The sequence below is a fragment of the Cotesia glomerata genome, linkage group LG5 (genome assembly GCF_020080835.1).
Source record: "Cotesia glomerata isolate CgM1 linkage group LG5, MPM_Cglom_v2.3, whole genome shotgun sequence".
Lineage (NCBI taxonomy): Eukaryota > Metazoa > Arthropoda > Insecta > Hymenoptera > Braconidae > Cotesia > Cotesia glomerata.
Genome location: NC_058162.1, coordinates 24,419,525 through 24,445,788, shown reverse-complemented (window position 1 = coordinate 24,445,788; position 26,264 = coordinate 24,419,525). Strand labels below are relative to the sequence as shown.

Here is a 26,264-nt window from a genome sequence, read left to right as displayed (position 1 = left end):
TTCATCCACAAAAACTATAGTTTAAAAAATTATTAATCATTGGAGTAGCAGACTCTGAGATGAAAAATAGAGTAGACTTGTTTTATAGTAATCATAAAATGCATATAGCATTAGCAGGCGATTCATATATAATTAGATATGATTCATATATAATTATATATGATTCATATATAGTTATATATGACCATATATAATTATATATGATTTCCGGGTATAGTTACAATCTTCGATATTGGATAGAATGATTTGTTTATATTTAATGAGCTTTATTAACTGTTACTAAGCGATTTCTTAACATAATGGGATTTAATATATATTTATTACCAGTTAATAAATTATTTATTAAATACGATTTATTAAATGTTAATAAATATTTGTTAACAGTTGACAAATATTTATTTAAAATCAAAAGCAAAAATAGCAATTTTCTTTTGAATATTTTTTATAACCTGACAGCTGGAATATCAACTAGATATGATCAGATATAATCATAGATATACTTATATATAATCATATATAGACATATATAATCATATATAGCCCTAGATAACTCTGGTCTAATCAAGATCTTACTATGTATAGATTTATATATAATCATATATAGACCTAGATAACTCCTGTGGATCCGATTATATATGAGCAAGAAGTCTTATATAAAATACAAGTACATACAATATATTAGTCTCATATATGATTATATATATTTTACATACAAAAATTTAAATATAATGATATATAATTCTATATATTCAATATATAAATCATATATAAATATATATGATTAGGTAAATTCCATTTTTTTCCTGGGTGTACAGTTTGAAACTGTAATAAATAATAGTTTAAAAAAAAAACTAAAACACGTGCTTTTATAGAAAACCAAAACTAAAAAATAGAAAAATAAATTCTTAAATTATGAATAGTGTTAAAAATTTCAATAAATATAAATTAATAATAGTGTAAATAAAAAAATGTATTTTTACTTTAAAAAAGCGTGGGGTGCTTTTTAAGATATTATCAAAATGATAATCACTCTACTCATATCTGTCAATAAAATATTTATAACTATTGACACCATGCACCTCACGCTTTTTTTTTAAATAAAATACATTTTTTTTATTTACAATCTTATTATTTAATCTTTGATATTTATTGAAATTTTTAATTCACTTATTCCTTTAATTTTAAATTTATTTTCTGTATTTTTTAGTTTGGTTTTCTATAAAAAGCGTAAGTTTTTTAGTTTTTTTGGTGAAACTATTATTTATTTTTACTTTTAGTTTGGTTTTCTATTTATAAAAGCGTGATTTTTGAAGTTTTTTAAACTATTATTTCAAGTTGATTATCAAAAAATATTCAGGCGCGCAAATTACCCACGGAGAGTTACATTACTGACATACTGACATACTGGATCATACAAGTGAAGCTTTTTAATAAAAAATAATTATTTATAAATATTATAAATACGGGAATCAGGAGTTCGATTTCGGAGAGCGAGCCTGAGAAACTGGCTACCAGAACCAGCGAAGGCCGCAGGCGCGCAGTATTACCTCACGGAGAGTTACTGACATACTGACAAACTGACATACAAGTGAAGCTAATATAAAGCGTGTAAAAAGTAACCGGAATCCGAGTGAATATTACGGTTTACTTTTTTCCGTGTATGAAAAAAATTATTTAAAAAAAAAAAAGAAATAATCCGCATGTAGAAGACTTGAAAAATTACAAGTGAAATTTTAAAAAAATATTTTTTAGTTATAATTTAATTTAATTAATAAAAAATTAAAATATTTCCAAACGTTTACTGATTTCAGTATTATAATATAAATATAGTTTATTGGAATGAAATTAACTCACGTGAATAATATTTATATAGGTTTGCTGTTACAGGCAAAAAGTATCAGGTTTCACAAACACCTAAAATCAAAACGAAAAATTATTAATTATTACTTGATTAACCTAAATTAATTTAAAAAATGGATTATTTAATTATTTTTTATAATATGAAAAATTTCTTAAGAACTAACACTTACGTTTTATTAATGAAAAACTGTCAATTTCTTCTGAAAAAATTCAACAAGATACGACGCTTTAATAAACGGTTGAGTGAGTAATCAAAGCAAAGGTTCTCGAAGAATCCCCTCTGGAACGCTCGAAAGTAGAAAATCTTACCAACTGAAGATAATGACATTAAAGTTGGCTGTCATGACGTCATAAAGTGCACTTTACCTCTTTTTGATTTTACGAGAATTTAAATTTGGCGCAAGCGCGCGCCTGACTATTGAGTTTGCATATATTTTCATGCTGATGATATATTCGACCAATCAGGTTACGAATAGTTTGCTGACATGATATTTGTTCATGTTTTTTATCTAAATTATAAGAGTGGATCCCATATTTTATCCCACAATAAAATCCGAACAAAACAGTTTCACTGTAAAAAATCGCGCCAAATCCACGTTCATAAGACTATTAGGAAAAAAATTTTTTTCTCTACAAAAGATACAAAATAAAAATTAGAAAATCAAGTAACCGATATGATTGTTTATGATTTTCGGAAATTAAAAAAAATCTTATTGTAAATTTAAAAATTAAAAAAAAAAATTTAGAACGTATTTAGTGTGCGTGGTTGCAAACTATTTTACTTTTTATGAAATTCGTAAAATCTATTTACTAGGACTTGAAAAAATTGAAATACACAATGACGCACACCAAGTACGTTCTAAAATTTTTTTTTTAATTTTTAAATTTACAATAAGATTTTTTAAAATTTCCGAAAATCATAAACAATCATATCGGTTACTTGGATTTTCTAATTTTTTTATTTTGTATCTTTTTGTAGAGAAAAAAAAATTTTTTTTTTCCTAATAGTCTTATGAACGTGGACTTGGCGCGATTTTTTTACAGTGAAACTGTTTTTGTTCGGATTTTAGTATTTTTTGTAATTATAATGAAAATTTACAATTGGTACCAACTTAAATCTCGCGTTGGCAGCATTTTTTACTGCAAACTATCCCCTTGAAGCTACAGTTTATGTAGATATAATTCCAGTGCACCCTGGCGGCCGTAAATGTAAGCTGTGAATTACTTTTTTTAACTGTAGTTGCGTATCTATAGGAGGATTACTACACATTTTTATTTTATCTAGTCTGTGGCGCTGACCTTTCTCCATAAAAAAAAAAGTCAGGATCGAAATTTGTGAGCGAGCTATAGTATGTGCTGATAAAATTTAATAATTTCAAGTAAATAAATTGTTATAAGTGAATATAATTAATTAATACGGTGATATAAATTATGAACTACTGTTATGATAAACAAATTGGGTAAAAAAAGTACCGTAGAATTAAATAAAATTTCGCAACCTCAAAAAACCGTTCTGCTTACAGTAAACACAGTCGGTAGTCTGGCGCTCCGTTTACAACGGATTTGAACAGAACTTGGCGCCAGATTCTACCGAATCTGTGGATTGAGATGAAATGTATGTGAAACCAATCTATTCGTGATGTGATTGGTCGAATATATCATATGCATGAAAATATATGCAAACCCTATAGTCAAAGGCGCGCGCTTGCGCAAATTTGAATTCCAGTCCCATAATAAAATTGAGATGAAATGTATGTGAAACCAATTTATTCGTAATGTGATTGGTTGAAAATATTTATTCTCATTCTGATTGGTTGGAAACGAATATACAATACATAAACGACACATAAATATATCACGAAAATAAATATGAGGCGCGCTTGCGCGCGCAAATTAAATTCTAGTTCAACAAAAAATTATTTTAAAAAATTGCATTTTTAATTTTTTTTTAATTTATACATGTATGTAAATATTTTTTTCGGATTTTTTTTTATACAATTTATTTCTTACAAAAAAATAATTTTCTTGTTGAGGTAATTTTGTATAAAAATATTTTGTTTATTCTATGAATTTTATAAAAATATTTATTATTTTAATATATATATTGATAAATCTTTATAATTTTTTTCTTTAGAACTCCGGCGTTCATCTTACGGCATGAAACAAATTTTATTTTGTTTTAAAATATAAAATAAATTTTTTTAGTAAATATTAGATTTTAAAAATAATTTTTTAGATTTAGTTTATTTAAAAAAAAATAAAAAAATTATCAAGTATCTGCTAATTTAAGTGTAATAAAATTTCCAGAATTTATTTTTGAGTATTTAAATTTCACATAAAAAAAAATCAAACTTTTATATCAAAATGTTACCTCTGTGTTCGTACGCCCTTAACCTTATAGGTGATAGTAATAACAATAACTCACCCAAATACAGACAAATTATTTTGAAAAATTATAATTATTGTGTTATCACAAATTATTAGTTTTTTATTCGAATAACCAAAAATTAAGTTACAAATTAAAAAATAATTATTCAATTATCAATCTAAGTAAATAATTACATATTATATGTACATATAAATATAATTACCTATTATAATTACATAGAATTATGATTATAACTTGAAACTTACAAATTATCAAATTTTATGCGAAAATACAGTCAGTCTCTTTCATTTAGAACCATTCAACAGAATATGACGCTATAGATGCGACGCGTTTTAAAATATACAAAATTGAAATCCCAAAATATGCAGAAAAATTGACCGACAGAAGATAAATTTCTGTGTTGTAAACCAAAATAAAAATTTTATTAATTTTTATTAAAAAAAAAAAACAAGTTCGAATTGAGGATTAGTAAGAAAAATAATTTTTTTGTTGAGGTAATTTTATAAAATAATATTTTTATTTTATGAATCTTATAAAAATACAAAATATTTATTTTAATTTAATACTAATAAATCTTCATATTTTTTCTTCATATTGGTTTTAAGTAAAATAAAAACATAATTATTTATTTATTTATTTACTGAAAATTAAACGCCCATCGGCTATATAAAAAAAAAGAAATATAAATTTGGATTTAAAAGTAGGAAAAAACAAAATCAGATAAGAGAGCAAAATTAGCTTGATTGCAAATTATAATTAAACATTAATTGAATTGATTAACTAACGATAGGGAATTAAACATTTTTATAAAATAACTTGAGCGCAAACATTATATAAAAAAGTGAATTTTAATAAAGTTGTAATTTTACTTATTGCTGAGAGCGTGAACAACTTCAAACATCAGTTCTTGTTTTCTAAAAAACAGCTCCTTGAATTTATCTGAAGCAAATACTGTTTCATAATGTTCAGCTATGAACTCAATAGCTTCTTGGCGTAAATCAACGGCGTTAGAATCATCAGCTACGTCAATTATGTCGAGAACATTGTCAGAAGAAATTTCGATCATCAACCTATGCTCACAGAAATCCTTGAGCTTGATTATTTGATAGATATCAGCGACTTTAAGCACCTGCAAAACTATTTGGACATTATTTGTCGTCTTCAAAGTTCCCTTGTAACAATAATGCAGCATTTCAAGAATTATTTCTGGATCAAGATCTTCAATGTTTATTTCGTTGTTTTTTGCTTCTTTCATTTCAGATTGCAGCATTTTTGCAAATACTTCACTATGAGCGGCTAAAATAACTTTATGTGCTGGAATTCGAACCTGGTCAACAATAATTGTGACATCACTGAGTTCTTCAGAATTGTAGAATCTCTCGATCTCATTACAAGGATGGTTGTGAAGGCTACTTTTTCATAATTTGTCCATTGTATTTCACACGTAATGTCCAACTCATAAACTTTGTGAAGAGTCTCTTCATTACGATTCTTGTGAATAATTCTTTCAACCATGGTATTTCTTGGGATATTTATATTTTTAAAAGTAGCATGAAGATGACCAAAAGCGAGATTGTTTTATTGAAACGCTTTCGATCGTCACATTGACAAAAGCGTGATTTATTTTTAAATTTGATTTTTGTACCGATAAATTTAAAGTTGGGTTTGATAATGAACTACCTAGTTCTAATTTCATACTAAAAATAACGTTGTTGACATTATCAATCCTGAATTGATCTGAGTGATAACATCTTGCGAGAAACTCACAAAGTTTAACAGGCCAAGTAACTTTAACGTAGTCGTCTTTTTTTTCGTCAATAGTAAGACTCATTGTGATTAATATATACCGGTTGTTTCTGTAAAAAAAATTTTATCAATTGTAATGACTTAAATAAAAAATTTCAAGACTCTATCATTATTTAATTTTACAACAAATCAATTAAAATAAAAAAATTTTCAATAATAATTTTTGTTTAATTTTCACCTGTAGAATTTTTTTTATTTAATTTTTTTTGTTATAATAATTTAATTGCTATAAAATGATAAAAAGTTTCAAATGACATCTGATAATTTTTATGATTTTCCTTATGAAAAAAATTATTAAAAAAGAAATATTCCACATGTAGAAAATTTGAAAAATTATAAGTGAAATTTTTAAATAGTATATTACACTATTAGGGCAGAAAGTTTGAGAATTCTGCACCGCGCGCCATGATGCCCGAGGCGTAGCCGAGGGCATCACGGCGCGCAGTTCAGAGCTCTTAAACTTCTGCCCGTGTAGTGTATACTATTTTTCTTTATAGCCGGTCGAAAGTACGTAAAATATTTCATGTACTGCATCGAAAAAAATTGATGCCTTTTATGTATTAATACAAATACTAAGAATTCGATGCAATTAATTAATAATACAAAAAAGACCCTATTGTTATTTAAAATTTACTATTCGTCTATTGGTACACCCGAAATAAGCTAATACCCAGTATCGGAACAGTCACCCGATAAAAAATATTTATATATAATTATATATATTTATATATAAATTGGTTATATATGATTATATATGAAAAATGGCCAAATATAATCATATCTAATTATATATAACAATATTTAATTATATATTTATTACATCTAATTAATTATTGGGTTAATTTTATGGATAGAATATTTAATATGGTCCTACGCAATTCTGTGTAACCAATTAAAATGCAAAAAAAAATATCTAGATATAATTTTATAGCTATAACACCAGCGGTCACCCATCCAACTATTAACCCTGCTCAATGCTGCTTAACTTTAGTGATCTCCGTGCGTCTTGAAGTGTCTGTCTGCTGTGCTGCTGTCTTAGATAATAATGATTCTATGATCTAGATAATGTATCATATGAGTTTATCATTAATGGAATATAAAAATTGATTTTAATATATATTTGGATAGTCATTATTCATAATTTATTTATTTTACCGAATTTCATTATAATATAACACTTATTTAAATAATAAAATAAATAATGATTTTACTATTAGGTAATAGCAAAGCAGACCAAAAAATCTCACAGGAAATGTGACAAATTTTGTATTTCAGAATTATTTAAACGTAATTATAAACATCATTTTACACTTTTTGTGATTACCAAAAAAAAATTTTCAAAGAAAAAATTTTTATATCTGTTAATTATATATAAGCATATATACTTATATATAATTATATATGGGACTATATACAATCTTGCATGGCTGTATATTGCTCCATATATAGTCATATATAATTGTATATGATTATATAAATCTCATATACAATTCCATATATAATCATGTATGATTATATATAATTCTATATACTTATATATAATTGTATATGCAACTATATATAATCCTGCATGGTTGTATATTGCTCCATATATAGTCATACATAATTGTATATTATTATATAAACCTCATATACAATTCTATATATAATCATGTATGATTATATATAATTCTATATACTTATATATAATTGTATATGGAACTATATATAATCTTGCATGGTTGTATATTGCTCCATATATAGTCATATATAATTATATATGACCTCATATACAATTCCATATATAATCATGTATGGTTATATATAATTATATATGGAACTATATAATCTTGCTTGGTTGTATATTGCTCCATATATAGTCATATATAATTATATATAATCTTATATACAATTCCATATATAGTCATGTATGATTATATATAATTCTATATACTTATATATAATTGTATATGGAACTATATATAATCCTGCATGGTTGTATATTGCTCCATATATAGTCATATATAATTATATATGACCTCATATACAATTTCATATATAATCATGTATGGTTATATATAATTATATATGGAACTATATAATCTTGCTTGGTTGTATATTGCTCCATATATAGTCATATATAATTATATATAATCTTATATACAATTCCATATATAGTCATTTTTGATTGTGTATAATTCTATATACTTATATATAATTGTATATGGAACTACATATAATCCTGCATGGTTGTAGATTGCTCCATATATAGTCATACATAATTGTTTAAGATTATATAAACCTCATATACAATTCCATATATAATCATGTATGATTATATATAATTCTATATACTTATATATAATTGTATATGGAACTATATATAATCCTGCATGGTTGTGTATTGCTTCATATATAGTCATATATAATTATATATGATTATATATAACCTTATATACAATTCCATATATAATCATTTATGATTATATATAATTATGTATGATCATATATAATTGTATATAATTATATATGTGATTCCATATATAATCATATATGATTATATACAATTATATATAATTATATAGAAACATTTTTTCTCGGGTAAACAAAACATAGTTAATAACAAATGACTAATGTCTGTCGTGGTAGCGAAAGCATTTGCTCCCGCTGTTATAGAAGGCGAATGTGTAGCTTAATCAATGCACGAATCTTTAACTTTTTGCCATGAAATAGGTGCAAAAGATGCGTACTTTCGACCGAGGTATAAAGAAAAAATATTTTTTTAGTTATAATTGATAAAAAATCAAAAAATTTTTAAACGTTTGCCGATTTCAGTATTATAATATAGTTTATTGAAATAAAATTAACTCACTTGAATAATATTTAGGTTAGCTATTACAGGCAAAAGGTATCAGGTTTCACAAACACCTAAAATCAAAACAAAAAATTATTAATTATTATTTGATTAACCTAAATTAACTTAAAAATGAAATATTTAATTATTTTTTATAATATTTACAATTCATTAAAAACTAACACTTACGTTTTATTAATAAAATACTATCAATTTCTTCTGAGAAAATTCAACAAGATACGACGCTTAAATAAACGGTTAAGTGAGTAATCAAAGGTTCTCGAAGAATCCCCTGAAACACTCAAAAGACTCAAAAGTAGAAAATCTTACCAACTGAAGATAATTACATTAAAGTTAGCAGTCATGACGTCATAAAGTGCACCTGACCGTTTTTTAATTTTACTAGAATTGAATTTGCGCGCGCAAGCGCGCGCCTCATATTTATTGTCATGATATATTTATGTGTCGTTTATGTATATTATATTCACTTTCAACCAATCAGAATGAGAATAAATATTTTCAACCAATCACATCACGAATAGATTGGTTACACATACATTTCATCTCAATTTTATTATGGGACTAGAATTTAAATTTGCGCGCGCAAGCGCGCGCATGACTATAGAGTTTGCATGTTCTTTCGTGCTTATGATATATTCGACCAATCACGTTACGAATAGTTTGATGCCACATACATTTCATCTCAATTTTATTATGGGACTAGAATTTGAATTTGCGCGCGCAAGCGCGCGCCTGACTGTAGCATTTGCATATATTTTCATGCTTATGATATATTCGACCAATCACGTTACGAATAGTTTGATGCCACATACATTTCATCTCAATTTTATATTAGGATTCAACAAAAAAATTAGTTCCAAAAAATTATTTTTAAAAAATTGCATTTGTAAACTCATCACTTGACTATTTTTTAATTTTATTCAATAAACTTGATAATTTTTCAGAATTGACTATTCCTGTTAAATATAAAATATATATTAATAATTGAATAAATGATATATTTAATTAATTTAGAAATTATACGTGCTTAGAATACTGAAAAAAAAATATTTTTGAATAACTTTTTCTGAAGATTTTTAATTGATTGTTATGAACATTAATAGACAAATGTAAGTGCACAGTAAAAAATTTGTGTTAAAAAATTTTATGTTAATTATTTATAATATTGAAAATAAAAAAAAAAAGTTTTTAAAAAATTTGCACTCTTCATTTTTTCTAATCTCTAGACGTAGAATCTTTTTATTAAAATTCTTTCCCGTACATGCACACTCCATGTATTTGTATATCTATCTTTGTGAATATAGATATACAAATACATGGAGTGAGTATTACGATAAGCACGATATCTTCAGTTTTAATCATGGAATTAATAACTCCAAAAAAATTCTATTAATATAAAATATTGTATAGAAATAAATTGATGATATTATTAAAAAATCTATTTTTAACTAAATGGTGGGTTGACAAAAAAAATTATCAACTTTCGATGAAAATTATGTAATCATTAGGGGTGTGCGAATATTCGAGTTTACGAATAATTCGCCTCGAATTCGAATCGAATTATTCGATTCGAATTTCGAATCGAATATTCGAATCGTTCGAATAATTCGAATCGTTCGAATAGTTCGAATAATTCGAATCGTTCGAATAGCTCAAATAATTCAAACAGTCGTTTTCTGTTAATAAACTGATTAATTTTTGTGTAAAAATTAATTTGTTTTATTTTATTTGACTAAATAAAGTCTTCATAATTATTCGATAGTAAAGTCTGCTTATTATTTGTAATAAATATCTCTTGGTGTATTCGGACTCCCCGCCTCGGGGCACCTCGCTATTTTGACATTTTTCCGGAAAAATTCGATTTCTTTAATAAATGAGATCTACAGGCACGATAGATCAGACATTGAAAAAGTGTAAATATAGACTATGGAAATTCTATAGCTTTATCTCTAGCTAAGATTATTTAAATTAATTTATTTTTCTCTTAACTGAAATAAATTACGTCTATAGCTATATTACATTATAGTAATATTTACATAGCCCACATGAATTTTTTATGAATTATATATATCCCACAAATATGGGAAATATCATATAGGTTTATAAAATATATGAAAAAAATCGTGTGCGTACTCAAATGAAAGGTCTCGATGAGCGTAACATCAGGATGAGCTTATGTCTTAAAAAATGTCAAGAATTGAAGAATGACTTTGTATTTTGTCTACTGATGATATGTTTAACGATACAAGCTCATCCTCGAGTTACACTTATCGAGATCTATCATTTAAATACCCACACGAATTTTTTATATATTTTATATATTTCACAAATATGATACACAGTAAAAAATTTTGCGTCATTGCGTCAAAAAATTATGTGTTAAAAATTTTTGTGTTAAATATTTAACACTTTTATGTGTAAATTTAACATTAATTGTGTTAAATTAACACAGAAAAATGTTAAATTAACACAAAAAAGTGTAAAATATTTAACATAAAAATTTTTAACACAAAATTTTTTGACGCAATGACGCAAAATTTTTTACTGTGTAAATATCATATCTATAAAATCTTTTATTAAAAAGCTTATGCGACGTATTCATTGTTGTCGCTTTTCATTGCTACCTTTACACTCTTTCAATGTCTGAACCATCGTGTCGTAGATCTTATTTAAAATAAAATCGAATTTTCCCGGAGAAATGTCAAAATGACGAGGTGCCCCGAAACAGGGGGTCCGAATTCACCAAGAAATATTTATTACAAATATAATAAGCAGCCTTTACTATCAAATAATTATGAAGACTCCTTTAGTCAAATAAAATCAAACGAATTAATTTTTACATAAAAATTAGTTGGTTTATCGACAGAAAACGACTGTTTCAATTATTTAAAATATTCGAACTATTCGAATTATTCGAACTATTCGAATCATTCAAACTATTCGAATTATTCGAACTATTCGAATTATTCAAACTATTCGAATATTCGATTCGAATTTCGAATCGAATAGTACTATTCGATTCGATTCGATTCGAACACTATTCGCACACCCCTAGTAATCATGCCATTTTAATAATTTTTATTAAAAAAAATAAAAACAATTTCGCGTCAAGGATTGGTAAGGAAAGTAATTTTTATTGTTGAAGTAATTTTATAAATAAATAAAATAATATTTTTCATGCTATGAATGTTATAAAAATACAAAATATTTATTATTTTAATTTATAATTATAAATCTTCATAATTTTTTTTCTTCATATTAATTAAAAGTAAAATAAAAATATAATTATAGAATAACTTGATCGCAAACTTATATAAAAAATTGAATTTTAATAAAGTTGTTATTTTACTTATCGCCGAGAGCTCGAACAATTTCAAGCATCAGTTTTTGTTTTCTAAAAAACAGCTCCTGGAATTCATTGGATGGAAATAATTCTTTACAATGAGCAATAATAAATTCCTTAGCTTTCTGGCGTAAATCCACAGCGTCATAGTTATCAGCGGTGTCAATTATTCTGATAACATTATCAACTGACATATTGTTCATCAACGTCGACTTAGAAATCTCCTTGAGTTTCATTATTTGGTAGTAATTGGCTACCTCAAGCATCTGCAAAGCTATTTCGATATTATATCTTGCCTTCGTTGCTCCCCTGTAACAATAATGCAACATTTCAAGAATTATTTCTGGATCATGATCTTTAATATTTATTTCACCGTCCTTAGCTTCTTTCATTTCAGATTGCAGCATTTTTGCGAATACTTCGCTTTGAGCGGCTAAAACGACTTTATGCGCTGGAATTTTGGTCTCGTCAACAATGATTGTAACATCACTGAGTTCTTCCGAGTTGTAGAATTTCCGCATCTCGTTGTAAAGATTGTTATCAAGGCTGATTGTTGGAGTACTTTTCCAAAATATTTCGCACGTAATGCCAAAACTATAAACAGTGAATTGAGGAATTATTTCAACACCTTTTGGGATAATTATGTCACTAAAGTAACATGAAGATATCCATTCATGAGATTGATTTATCAAAAAATTTCCGATCATCACTTTAACTACAGCGTACGCTGGTTCTGAATTTGATTTTCGTACCGACAAATTAAAAGTTGGTTTTAATGATGAACCACCTAGTTCTAATTTCATACTAAAACTAACGTTGTTGATATTATCAATCCTAAATTGATCTGAGTAATAATTTTTAGCAAAACTTTGACAAAGTTTGACAGGCCAAATAAGTTTTACGTAGTTGTCGTCCTTTTTCTCAATAATAAGACTCATTGTGAGTAATACACCAGTTATTTCTGTAAATAAAAATTTCATCAATTGTAATGACTTGAATAAAAAATTTTAAGATTCTATCATTATTTAATTTTTGGGGCATTCCATAATAACTAGTGAGATATTTGACTTTGGAATTCCATCAATTATAAGCTATAATTATGTGACTGAAACTTATACCATAGTAAAATTTATCTTATAATATAGAAGAATAACTAATTAACAACATCCCTTTGTCAAAAACCTCCATTACTTTTTAAGTTTCTCGTAATTATCATTTGACTGAGTGTGACTGGTGGGACTAAGAAAAATCCTTCTCTCTTACCAAAAGTATACTTAAAGTCCAATTTCAGTTCGACCACTAAACTGAAAAAAAATACTTCCCTCTCAATACAAAATTTACCCTACAAACATTCAATATTATGAAGAATTAGACTGATTACCTACGTAGAAACAATTAAAAAAATTTGTTTTTATTGTGACTGGTAGGACAGGCATTTGTGATTGGTGGGACAAGTACAAAATCTCTACATCAAGTTGTTTATTAAAAAGACTTTTATATTATTTCAACCTTAGAAACATTATTGTTTATATATTTAACTATAAATTATTTAGGATAATTAAAAAAAACTAATTAAAAAACACAAATAAAGGATTTAGCATGCTGACAACACGATCTTGATAAACTTAGGTGTTAATTAATAACAAACATAAAAAAATTTGTTCTTAAAATTATAATAATAAATATGTTAGTTAATAACAAACATAAAATGAATTTGTTGTTAAAACTATTAAAACAACATTTGACCCGGATACAAGTTAGTACGGCTGAAAAGTTACTAGGAGAGTATTCGATTTTCTTATTGAAAATAAATTTTCTTTACAAAGTAAAATATAAACTTTTAATAATTAGGACTAAATGAGAATGAATTAAAGAAATTTTAAAATTTTAACTTTCCCATTTCGCATGAAATGCCCCTATAGTAAAATTTATCTTATAATATAGAAGAATAACTAATTAACAACATCCCTTTGTCAAAAACCTCCATTACTTTTTAAGTTTCTCGTAATTATCATTTGACTGAGTGTGACTGGTGGGACTAAGAACAAATCCTTCTCTCTTACCAAAAGTATACTTAAAGTCCAATTTCAGTTCGACCACTAAACTGAAAAAAAATACTTCCCTCTCAATACAAAATTTACCCTACAAACATTCAATATTATGAAGAATTAGACTGATTACCTACGTAGAAACAATTACAAAAATTTTTTTTATTGTGACTGGTGGGACAGGCATTTGTGACTGGTGGGACAAGTACAAAATCTCTACATCAAGTTGTTTATTAAAAAGACTTTTATATTATTTCAACCTTAGAAACATTATTGTTTATATATTTAACTATAAATTATTTAGGATAATTAAAAAAAACTAATTAAAAAACACGAATAAAGGATTTAGCATGCTGACAACACGATCTTGATAAACTTAGGTGTTAATTAATAACAAACATAAAAAAATTTGTTCTTAAAATTATAATAATAAATATGTTAGTTAATAACAAACATAAAATGAATTTGTTGTTAAAACTATTAAAACAACATTTGACCCGGATACAAGTTAGTACGGCTGAAAAGTTACTAGGAGAGTATTCGATTTTCTTATTGAAAATAAAATTTCTTTACAAAGTAAAATATAAACTTTTAATAATTAGGACTAAATTAGAATGAATTAAAGAAATTTTTAAATTTTAATTTTCCCATTTCGCATGAAATGCCCCTATAGTAAAATTTATCTTATAATATAGAAGAATAACTAATTAACAACATCCCTTTGTCAAAAACCTCCATTACTTTTTAAGTTTCTCGTAATTATCATTTGACTGAGTGTGACTGGTGGGACTAAGAACAAATCCTTCTCTCTTACCAAAAGTATACTTAAAGTCCAATTTCAGTTCGACCACTAAACTGAAAAAAAATACTTCCCTCTCAATACAAAATTTACCCTACAAACATTCAATATTATGAAGAATTAGACTGATTACCTACGTAGAAACAATTAAAAAAATTTGTTTTTATTGTGACTGGTAGGACAGGCATTTGTGATTGGTGGGACAAGTACAAAATCTCTACATCAAGTTGTTTATTAAAAAGACTTTTATATTATTTCAACCTTAGAAACATTATTGTTTATATATTTAACTATAAATTATTTAGGATAATTAAAAAAAACTAATTAAAAAACACAAATAAAGGATTTAGCATGCTGACAACACGATCTTGATAAACTTAGGTGTTAATTAATAACAAACATAAAAAAATTTGTTCTTAAAATTATAATAATAAATATGTTAGTTATGAACAAAGATAAAATGAATTTGTTGTTAAAACTATTAAAACAACATTTGACCCGGATACAAGTTAGTACGGCTGAAAAGTTACTAGGAGAGTATTCGATTTTCTTATTGAAAATAAAATTTCTTTACAAAGTAAAATATAAACTTTTAATAATTAGGACTAAATGAGAATGAATTAAAGAAATTTTAAAATTTTAATTTTCCCATTTCGCATGAAATGCCCCTATAGTAAAATTTATCTTATAATATAGAAGAATAACTAATTAACAACATCCCTTTGTCAAAAACCTCCATTACTTTTTAAGTTTCTCGTAATTATCATTTGACTGAGTGTGACTGGTGGAACTAACAACAAATCCTTCTCTCTTACCAAAGGTATACTTAAAGTCCAATTTCCGTTCGACCACTAAACTTTTAAAAACTACTTCCCTTTCAATACAAAATTTATCCTACAAACATTCAATATTATGAAGAATTAGACTGATTACCTACGTAGAAACAATTACAAAAATTTTTTTTATTGTGACTGGTGGGACAGGCATTTGTGACTGGTGGGACAAGTACAAAATATCTACATCAAGTTGTTTATTAAAAAGACTTTTATATTATTTGAACCTTAGAAAAATTATTTTTTATATATTTAACTATAAATTATTTAGGATAATTAAAAAACACAAATAAAGGATTTAGCATGCTGACAACACGATCTTGATAAACTTAGGTGTTAATTAATAACGAACATAAAAAAATTTGTTCTAAAAATTATAATAATAAATATGTTAGTTAATAACAAAGATAAAATGAATTTGTTGTTAAAACTATTAAAACAACATTTTACTCGGATACAAGGTAGTACGGCGGAAAAGTTACTAGGAGAGAAAAATCGATTTTCTTATTGATTAAAAAAAATTTTCTTTACAAATTAGTAAAATATAAACTTTTGATAATAAATTAGAACTAAATTAAAATGAATTAGAGTAATTTTCAAATTTTAGTCATTTTCCCATTTTGCGTGGAATGCCCCTTTTATAACAAATCAATTGCATTAAATTATTTCCACTAATAATTTTTTTTAATTTTCGCCTGTAGAATTTTTTTATTAAATTTTTATCATAATAATAAAAAAGTTTCTAATCTAAATTAGCTTCAGTGAAATACTTTATCAGACATCTGATAATTTTTATGATTTTTATTATCAGCCGATCCCCTCTTTTTCTCGCAACCCACTCATATTGCATGAAACGGTACTATCCTCGTTGCACTCATGATTATAAAGCTATTGCAGTCTTATGTTTTTCTTTTAAACAAATGAGAATTTCGAAAAAGAACGCTCTGCTACACGAAATAGATATTTAAAAAATCTATTTCGTAGCAGAGTGTTTTTTTCAAAATTCTTCTTTGTCTAGGAGAGAAACATAAAACTGCAATCGTAGGGACCGGCTGTTATGGAAAAAAGTATTAAAAAAAAAAAATAAAAATAAATATTCCACATGCAGAAGATTTGAAAAATTATAAGTGAAATTTTTAAAAAATATTTTTTTAGTAACAATTTAATTGATAAAAAATAAAAAAATTTTTAAATGTCTGATTTCAGTATTATAATATTGTTTATTGGAATGAAATTAATAACTCACTTGAATAATATTTAGGTTTGCTATTACAGGCAAAAAGTATCAGGTTTCACAAATACCTAAAGTCAAAAAAAAATTATTAATTATTATTTGATTAAACTAAATTAACTTAAGAATGAAATAATTAATTATTTTTTATAATATTTACAATTCATTAAAAACTAACACTTACGTTTTATTAATGAAATACTATCAATTTCTTCTGAAAAAATTCAACAAGATACGACGCTTGAATAAACGGTTAAGTGAGTAATCAAAGATTCTCGGAGAACTATGGAAGCCTGGTTGGCTCACCGTCAACTTACGAAAAAGTGGCGCTCTTTTCGCCCACAAGTTAACTAGTGCACGAGTTCACTAGTGAACTTGTGCACTTGTGGAGGCGACGCGACACTATTAGAAACGCGCTTTTCGAAGGTGCCGCCATTTTGGCATGCGTAAATTAAAAAAAATACAGTCTTATTTTGTTATTATTTACGTTACGCTAGAACGGTGTAGACATTAATATTGGAAATTTTAATTTATTAATTGCTATTGCTGTAAAATCACTCTTCTAATATTGTGGCGTCGCCTCCACAAGTTCACAAGTGCACTAGTGGACTCGTGCACTAGTGGACTCGTGCACTTGTAAACTTGTGGAGGCGACGCGACAATATTAGAAGAGTGATTTTACAGCAACCCTCGCGGTTTTTGAAATACCGTAAATTTTCGGTATTAATGCGTTTACTGTAAATTTACCGTTATAATTCTGAAATAATACGGTATTTCTGTGGTCATTTTGGCCAGTTTTTTTACTATAGTTATGCAGCATTTCTACCGTACTTTTGCTGCAAAGTTCAGAAATAATACTATAAAATTACTGTAAAACTCTAGAACTTTTACCGTAAAAAATCGATGTATTAACTATAATATAACTATAATTTTAAAATAATAAAATCGTATTTCTACGGTAAAAATACCAAAGATATACTATAATTTTGCCGCGTTTATACTGATATAATTAAAGATATAATGCTTTCTACCGTAAGATGGACGGCTGTGTTTATTACTCGGTGAGTCTTATTAGGTGACTGAGTAATTAGATATGGATAGTGTCTCTGATAGCTCAACTGGTAGAGCCTTCGGCGCGTAACTAAATGATCTGAGTTCGAATCTCGGTCTAGACTAAAAAAAATTATTAATAATAATAACAATCGAGAAATTAGTTTATCAACCTCTTGAAAATAATTCACGATAATTTATAATATTATAAAAAAAAATTTCAAGCTATTGAATGATAGTAGTAAAGCAGCATATTTTTGGTATTTTGCCGGTAATAGAAAGTAGGGATCTTCTTTTCCAGTTTTTTGCTGCAATAATGCCGCAGATATACAGTAAATATGCGGTATATTTACGGTTTAAATGCTGTAAATATACCGTAATTTTTCTATTGTATTGCCATAAATATTCTGAATTTATTTCGTAATTTTTTCATAATAATTCGACAAAAAAACTGGCTAAAATAACTGAAGTATTACGGTAAAAATACAGCATTTATATCGTATAAATACCGAATCTTTACGGCATTTCCAAAACCGTGAGGGAATAGCAATTAATAAATTAAAATTTCTAATATTAATGTCTACACCGTTCTAGCGTAACGTAAATAATAACAAAATAAGACTTTATTTTTTAATTTACGCATGCCAAAATGGCGGCACCTTCGAAAAGTGCGTTTCTAATAGTGTCACGTCGCCTCCACAAGTGCACAAGTTCACTAGTGAACTCGTGCACTAGTTAACTTGTGGGCTAAAGGAGCGCCACTTTTTCGTAAGTTAACGGTGAGCCAACCAGGCTTCCGTAGAGAACCCCTTGAAACACTTAAAAGTAGAAAATCTTACCAACTGAAGCTAATTACATCAAAGTTAGCAGTCATGACGTCTTAAAGTGCACCTGACCGTTTTGCACGACTCATGATGCGAAGCATCAGAGAGTGCTTTACAATCGAAAAATTTTTTTCGCCTCATTTTGGCGGCTATTTTTATTATTATAGCCTTGTTAGTTCACGGAATCAAGATATTTTGCATACTATTGTCGAGATAATTTAATGGAGATTAATTTCATACTTTTTAAAAATTGATTTACTGCAATAGAATTGGAAAAAAACACCAAAATAGATCAAAAAATTTTCCTGTCCGTCATGTGTGAAACCCGAAAACACTGTAACTTGTGAAAAAATCCATTATTTGAGTTAAATTTTTTTTTTTTAATTCTAATCGACGATTGTAGGTCACTGAATGCGAATGATTAATTAATTCAGTGTCGTTTAATTGCAATTAATAAAAAACGATAACTACACGACTGTATATCTATATATATATCCATGTAAAATTAACATCCCGAGAAAAAATGTTTCTATATAATTATATATAATTGTATATAATCATATATGATTATATATGGAATCACATATATAATTATATACAATTATATATGATCATACATAATTATATATAATCATACATGATTATATATGGAATTGTATATGAGGTTATATATAATCATATATAATTATATATGACTATATATGGAGCAATATACAACCATGCACGATTATATATAGTTCCATATACAATTATATATAAGTATATAGAATTATATATAATCATACATGATTATATATGGAATTGTATATGAGGTTATATATAATCATATATAATTATATATGACTATATATGGAGCAATATACAACCATGCACGATTAAATATAGTTCCATATACAATTATATATAAGTATATATAATTATATATGCTTATATATAATTAACAGACATAAAAATTTTTTCTTTGAAATAAATTTTTTTTTTGGTAATCACAAAAAGTGTAAAATGATGTTTATAATTACGTTTAAATAATTCTGAAATACAAAATTTGTCACATTTCCTATGAGATGTTTTGGTCTGCTCTGCTATTACCTAATAGTAAAATCATTATTTATTTTATTATTTAAATAAGTGTTATATTATGATGAAATTCGGTAAAATAAATAAATTATGAATAATGACTATCCAAATATATATTAAAATCAATTTTTATATTCCATTTATGATAAACTCATATGATACATTATGTAATCATAGAATCATTATTATCTAAGACAGCAACACAGCAGACACTTCAAGACGCACGGAGATCACCAAAGTTAAGCAGCATTGAGCAGGGTTAATAGTTGGATGGGTGACCGCTGGTATTATAGCTATAAAATTATATCTAGATATTTTTTTTTTGCATTTTAATTGGTTACACAGAATTGCGTAGGACCATATTAAATATTCTATCCATAAAATTAACCCAATAATTAATTAGATGTAATAAATATATAATTAAATATTGTTATATATAATTATATATAGTTATATATAATTAGATATGATTATATTTGGCCATTTTTCATATATAATCATATATAACCAATTTATATATAAATATACATAATTATATATAAATATTTTTTCTCGGGATGGATGGTGATATATCTATATCTATAGATTTGTACATTTTATTCCACCAGGGGCGCTTGTGCAGTACCTTCCTACTACAGCTGTTTTTTCGGCAATTAATTTTGAACGACTTAAGTTTTTTTTTTTTTTTTTTTTTTTTTATATTTCATAATTAAATGAGCATTATGAGTCGTGCACTTTTGGATTTTCCAAACTTTTTTTTAATTTTATTCAACAAAAAAATTAGTTCCAAAAAATTATTTTTAAAAAATTGCATTTGTAATTTTTTTTTAAATTTATACATGTCATATTTTTTTCTGATTTTTTTTTATACAATTTATTTTTTACAAAAATTATCAAAAACCTGCTAAATTTATTTCCATATAATTTTTTATAACTAACTTGTTTGTTAAATAAAATCTAAAAGATAGTCAAAAATTGTTCTTGAACTTCAAGAATTACTTACTTAAAATCATGTTGCCCTATCAGAGATTTTATGATAAGTACAATTAATAATATCTTTAACGATTTTGAAAAATATTTATTTTTTTTCAATGAATTTTATAGAAATATAAAAAACTTAATATTTGAATTTATTATTAAGAAGTTTTATAAAATATTTTTTTATATAAATTTTTAGTGGTATAATGGAGACATATTTTATGAATAATTCAAACTTGAACTCATAAAACTAAAAATAGAAAATTTTTATATTTTCTTTTTATATGTTCCCGACAGCACACATTAGCTCGAACATCAAGTCTTGTTTTCTATAAAACAATTGCTGAAATTTACTTGAAGCCAACACTTTTTTGCTGTGAAGAACAATAAATTTAATGGCACTCTTGCGTAAGTCAACTGCGTTATGATCATCAGCTGCGTCAATTATGTTGAGAACATTATCAACAGACATATTTTTCATCAACGTAAGCTCACAAATTTCCTTGAGGTTAATAATTTGATAAATATCAGCAACTTCAAGCATCTGCAACGCTACTTCAGTATCCTGGCTTGCCTTAGTCTCTCCCTTGTAACAATAATGGAGCATTTCCAGAATTATTTCTGGATCAAAATTTCCAATGTTTATTTCACCGTCCTTAGCTTCTTTCATTTCAGATTGCAGCATTTTTGCAAATACTTCACTATGAGCAGCTAAAATGACTTTATGCGCTGGAATTTTGACCTTGTCAACAATGATTATAACATCACTGAGTTCTTCTGAGTTGTAGAATTTCTGCACCTTATTATACAGATTGTTGTTAAGAGTACTTTTTATTTTACTTTTCCAAAATATCTCGCACGTAATTTCGATTTCGTAGAAATAATGACTACCGTGGCAATTGTCACGTAAATTTCGACTTAGTGTTTGTCCAGAAATAGTCATAGATTCTGAAATAATACAGGACCTTTTCCAATCAATAGTATCAGTCTGAGTCGGCACGTTACCAACCATCACCTTGATTAAAGCACTAGCTGGTTCTGAAGTTGATTTTTTGACCCATAAAACAAAATTATTTGTTGATCCAGATACAAATCTTAACCCGATGTTGAAAGTAACATTCTCAAGATTTTCTATTTCAAAATCAGTAGAATAAATTATTTCGGACCAAGTACAAAGTTTAGCTGGCCAGACAAATTTTACATAACCCGTGGATTTAATCTCTTCAAGGCTCATTGTAATTGGAAGAAGTTATTTCTGTAATAAAAATTAGGGGAGAAGGGGGTCAATTGAACCAAAAAAAGTTTAGTAATTTTTTACTATTCGAATTAAAACTAAATAATAAATTTTTTTTTCTTGGAATGATAGTTTATTAAGTCTACTATCATTATCAATACATAAATTAGTTAATAAACAACGTGAATTTTTAAAAATTATTAATTTATCCAAACGCGTCGAATGGTTCAATTGACCCCCGCTCGGGGGGCAATTGAACCAATGACATTTATAACTCAAACCCGAACTTTTAATAAATAACATATTAATTGTTACTTTCTAATATTACTGTTGCACATTTTTAATACACATATATTATATTTAATAAATTAAAAATCGATTTAAAAATAATTTTAATTACAAATTGAGTTTATCAAATTGTTAGGTTATTTCTGAGTATTTTCACGTCGAGTCAAGATGCGCGCGCATGTCCCATGCTTCTCCGTATGGTTCAATCGTCCCCGGGACTGCTGGTTCAATTGACCCCGTATAATTTTAAAACAATTAATAGTAAATAATAAATAAATAAACCATTCTATCACTATAAACAAAGTTGAGGATTATAAAATATAAGTATATACAACTACTATAATTCAAATTTTATCAATTAATTCAAAAATTTAAATATTATTAAACAATTTGTCACCAGCCGAAAAGAAAGTTTGCATGCCTAAAAATAAGAAAATCTCAATTTTTCAAAATTTATCGATCGCAATGATTTCAAATTTTGATCATATCCAAGTTTAACATATTAGAATCTAATTCTAAGAGCATGAAGCGTTTTTTCAATTTTTTCGATTTTTTAAGTCGAGTGGTTCAATTGCCCCGTGGTTCATTTGACCCCTTTCTCCCCTACTTAATTAATTATTTCAGTAAATATATTAATAATGTATATTAATAATACAAAATATTAATTTAATACTTTTAAGGAAGTACGAACAGGGTAGTATAGTGGAGATAGAGGCGTCAAAAGCAAATAAGGCAAGTTAGATTCAAAACAACGTCTAGTATAAAAAGTTAATTTATTATTAAAAGGAGCAGAACAAAAACAATTGTTTATTTTTGCAATTATTCAATTTCTGAAAATAAAATTCACATGACTAAAATTTTTTTCTCCTACGACACATTTTTTTTTCTCAAAATTCATTAAAAATTGAATAAAAAAAAATATATCAATTTTTCATTGAAAAAAAATTTTCTATAAAAACTATTTAAAAAATCGAAATTCACTGATTTTTTTTAAACTAGTTATTGTCTAGGATGATAGGTACCCCATAAATCAGAAAATATTCATTTTTTAATTTTTTTTTTTAATATTGCGAAGGAACCCTCAATAAGAATATTCCCATAGATGAAACGCTGTTGAAACAAACAGATTTCTTTAAATAAAATTGTAGATTATTTGATTTCATTGCAAACTTATCATTCTAATAAACTATACTTATCTTGTTTATAACTAAATATTTTGCATTTTATTAAAAAACCTCTGTAAGTGAGACTTAATTCTCCTATACCTGTATAAGCTAGAAACTCGGATTAGTGAGAAACTTTTATAAGCGAGAAAAAAAATCGCAGTCCCTTGAACTCTCTCTTATCCAGGTTTGACTGTATTTATAATTTTAATTTTGAAAGACCTTACAGTTAGAATACTTCCCTTTGACTGCACCATTTTTTTTTAATTTTAGGCTTTAGACAAGCATTTAATAAATTGCTTAGAAAAAAAATGTATGGGTCTTTTTTGCTTCAGGGTATAAAATTTTCAAGTTCCTAACCCTGTTGAAAAGCTCCAATAAGATCCCATCAAAAGCGACAAAAGCCACTTAGAAACCACTAAAATTTATGGGTTTCTAAGTGGCTTTTGTCGCTTTTAATGGGATCCTATTGAAATTTTAAACAGGGAAAGCTAAAAGGGCACACAGGTTGGTTACTGCCCTTTTATCTTTTTGCACGCGATATTTTGACTTTGATTTTAACTTTTCAGTTCATAGGTTCAAGCATGACTATTTTTTTTAATTAAGACCCTCGCGGTTTTGATAATGCCGTAAAAATACCGTAATTTTTCGGCATTTATGCTCATGCCGTATATTTACCGTTATAATTCGGTAATAATGCGGTTAAACTATAGTTGTTTTGGCCAGTTTTTATACTGTAGTTATCCAGTATATATACTGCACTTATACTGTACAGTTACCAAAAATATACTATACAATTACCGCATTAATGCCCAAATTTTACCCAAAAAATTCCAAATAATTACCGTAATAATACAGTAATTTTGCCGAATATTTTCTAATATAATGGACAATTATTAAAGATTTAGTTTTATTTTTAGTTTACTTCTATGTTAGAAATGAATAAAATGAAAAATTTCAAATTTTGCTTTTTATTCTCCATCGCTACTTTGCAAAAACAAATACTATTTTTTAATAAAAAATATGTAGAATATTATTTTTTAATTAGGTATTTAGCGATAATTAATATAAAATAATACATATGTTAAGTAAATATATTCTAATTTTAATTTCAATTTTTAATTTCTCACTTAGAAAATTGCAAATTTTCTAAAATCGAAAAGTTATATTGTTTCACATATATAATTATATTATTTAATTTTAAATATGCTTATCGTAAGATGGACGGTGTAGCTTAATATATATAGAATAAGCAAAAAAACAATATGGTATAGACCGGGTAGCTCAAATGGTAGAGCAGCCGACATGTCCCCAGGAGGTTCTGGGTTCGAATCCCAGTCCGAGCATTATTTAATTTGACACCATTTTTCAAATATGGTTTTAATATAGTCATTTTACCGCCTTATTACCGTAAATATGCCGCATTTTCAGCGTAAATGTATCGCATTTTTACGGTAAATGTTCCGTAATTTTTCGATAAAAAAACTGACCAAAACAACCGAAAAAATGCTGAAAAAATACCGCATTAATACTGTATAATTGCGACATTTTTTCGGCATTTACAAAACCGCTAGGGGATCAGTAATAAATTTACTTTTACCTTGAAGTTTTTGTTTTATTTATTTATTTTTTTTTTATTCATAGCCAATTCCCATGCAAAAAATAAAAAAATGTGTCAGCATGTATAGGTTGATCCATAAACAATATTATTATAATTACTCATCTTCATTAGTTGTAATTATAATTATTTAATGAAATATTATAGTTATTCCCATAAAAATATTAAGACACTGAAATCGAGAGATATCTTGTAATTTATATAATTTTTTAAACAAATAAATTATGACAAGTGAAATTGAAAAAAAAATTTCATATTTGAAAAACTAAAAAATTATAAATTCAATTTTTTCAAAATAATTTTCTAGACTCATTTTATATGAAAAAAAAAAATCAAAAATTACCAAGTATCTGCTAATTTAAGTGTCATAAAATTTCCATAATTTATTTTTAAGTTTTTAAACTGCACATAAAAAAAATCAAACTGTTTTATTAATGTTACCTCAGTGCTCATACGTCCTTATATTTAAATGATAGTAATAAAACTCACCCAAATGTAGACAAATTATTATGAAAAATTATAATTATTGTTATCACAAATAAAATTATTCAGGATCAGCTGCTGTTTCGACTTTTTTTGCAATTAAAAAATAAAATTATTAGTTTTCTATTCGAATAAGTTTAATTTATCTAATTAGTCAGAATATCAATCAGCACGTGTTTACAGTTCGGCCATCTTTTTCTAACCTTCTATTCGAATAATCTAAAATTAAATTACAAATTAAAAATTAATTATTTGATCATCAATCTAAGTAAATAATTACATATAAAGAATTACTTACAAATAATTATAATTATAACTTGAAACTTACAAAGTTTATGGGAAGGCACGTAACGGTCGGTCTCTTTTATTTAGAACCATTCAACAGA

General features: G+C 26.2%; 3 protein-coding genes across 3 annotated transcripts; all 3 read right to left on the bottom strand.

Annotated features, from left to right (window-relative positions):
* Positions 1-5,114: 5,114 nt before the first annotated feature.
* LOC123266153 (speckle-type POZ protein B-like) lies at positions 5,115-6,080 on the bottom strand. The gene is made up of 2 exons (XM_044730181.1): positions 5,930-6,080; positions 5,115-5,563 (listed from the first exon to the last, which is right to left on the bottom strand). The coding sequence occupies exons 1-2, from the start codon at positions 6,078-6,080 to the stop codon at positions 5,115-5,117; spliced, it is 600 nt and encodes a 199-aa protein (XP_044586116.1).
* Positions 6,081-12,197: 6,117 nt separating this feature from the next.
* On the bottom strand, positions 12,198-13,205 carry LOC123265230 (kelch-like protein 38). The gene has a single exon (XM_044728885.1). The coding sequence runs from the start codon at positions 13,188-13,190 to the stop codon at positions 12,255-12,257; it is 936 nt and encodes a 311-aa protein (XP_044584820.1). The 5' UTR covers positions 13,191-13,205; the 3' UTR covers positions 12,198-12,254.
* An 8,096-nt stretch (positions 13,206-21,301) lies between these two features.
* Positions 21,302-25,924, bottom strand: LOC123265229 (TD and POZ domain-containing protein 1-like). Its single transcript, XM_044728884.1, has 2 exons — positions 25,885-25,924; positions 21,302-22,347 (listed from the first exon to the last, which is right to left on the bottom strand). Exon 2 carries the CDS (start codon positions 22,324-22,326, stop codon positions 21,373-21,375), a length of 954 nt encoding a protein of 317 aa, XP_044584819.1. The 5' UTR covers positions 22,327-22,347; positions 25,885-25,924; the 3' UTR covers positions 21,302-21,372.
* Between the last annotated feature and the right edge of the window lie 340 nt (positions 25,925-26,264).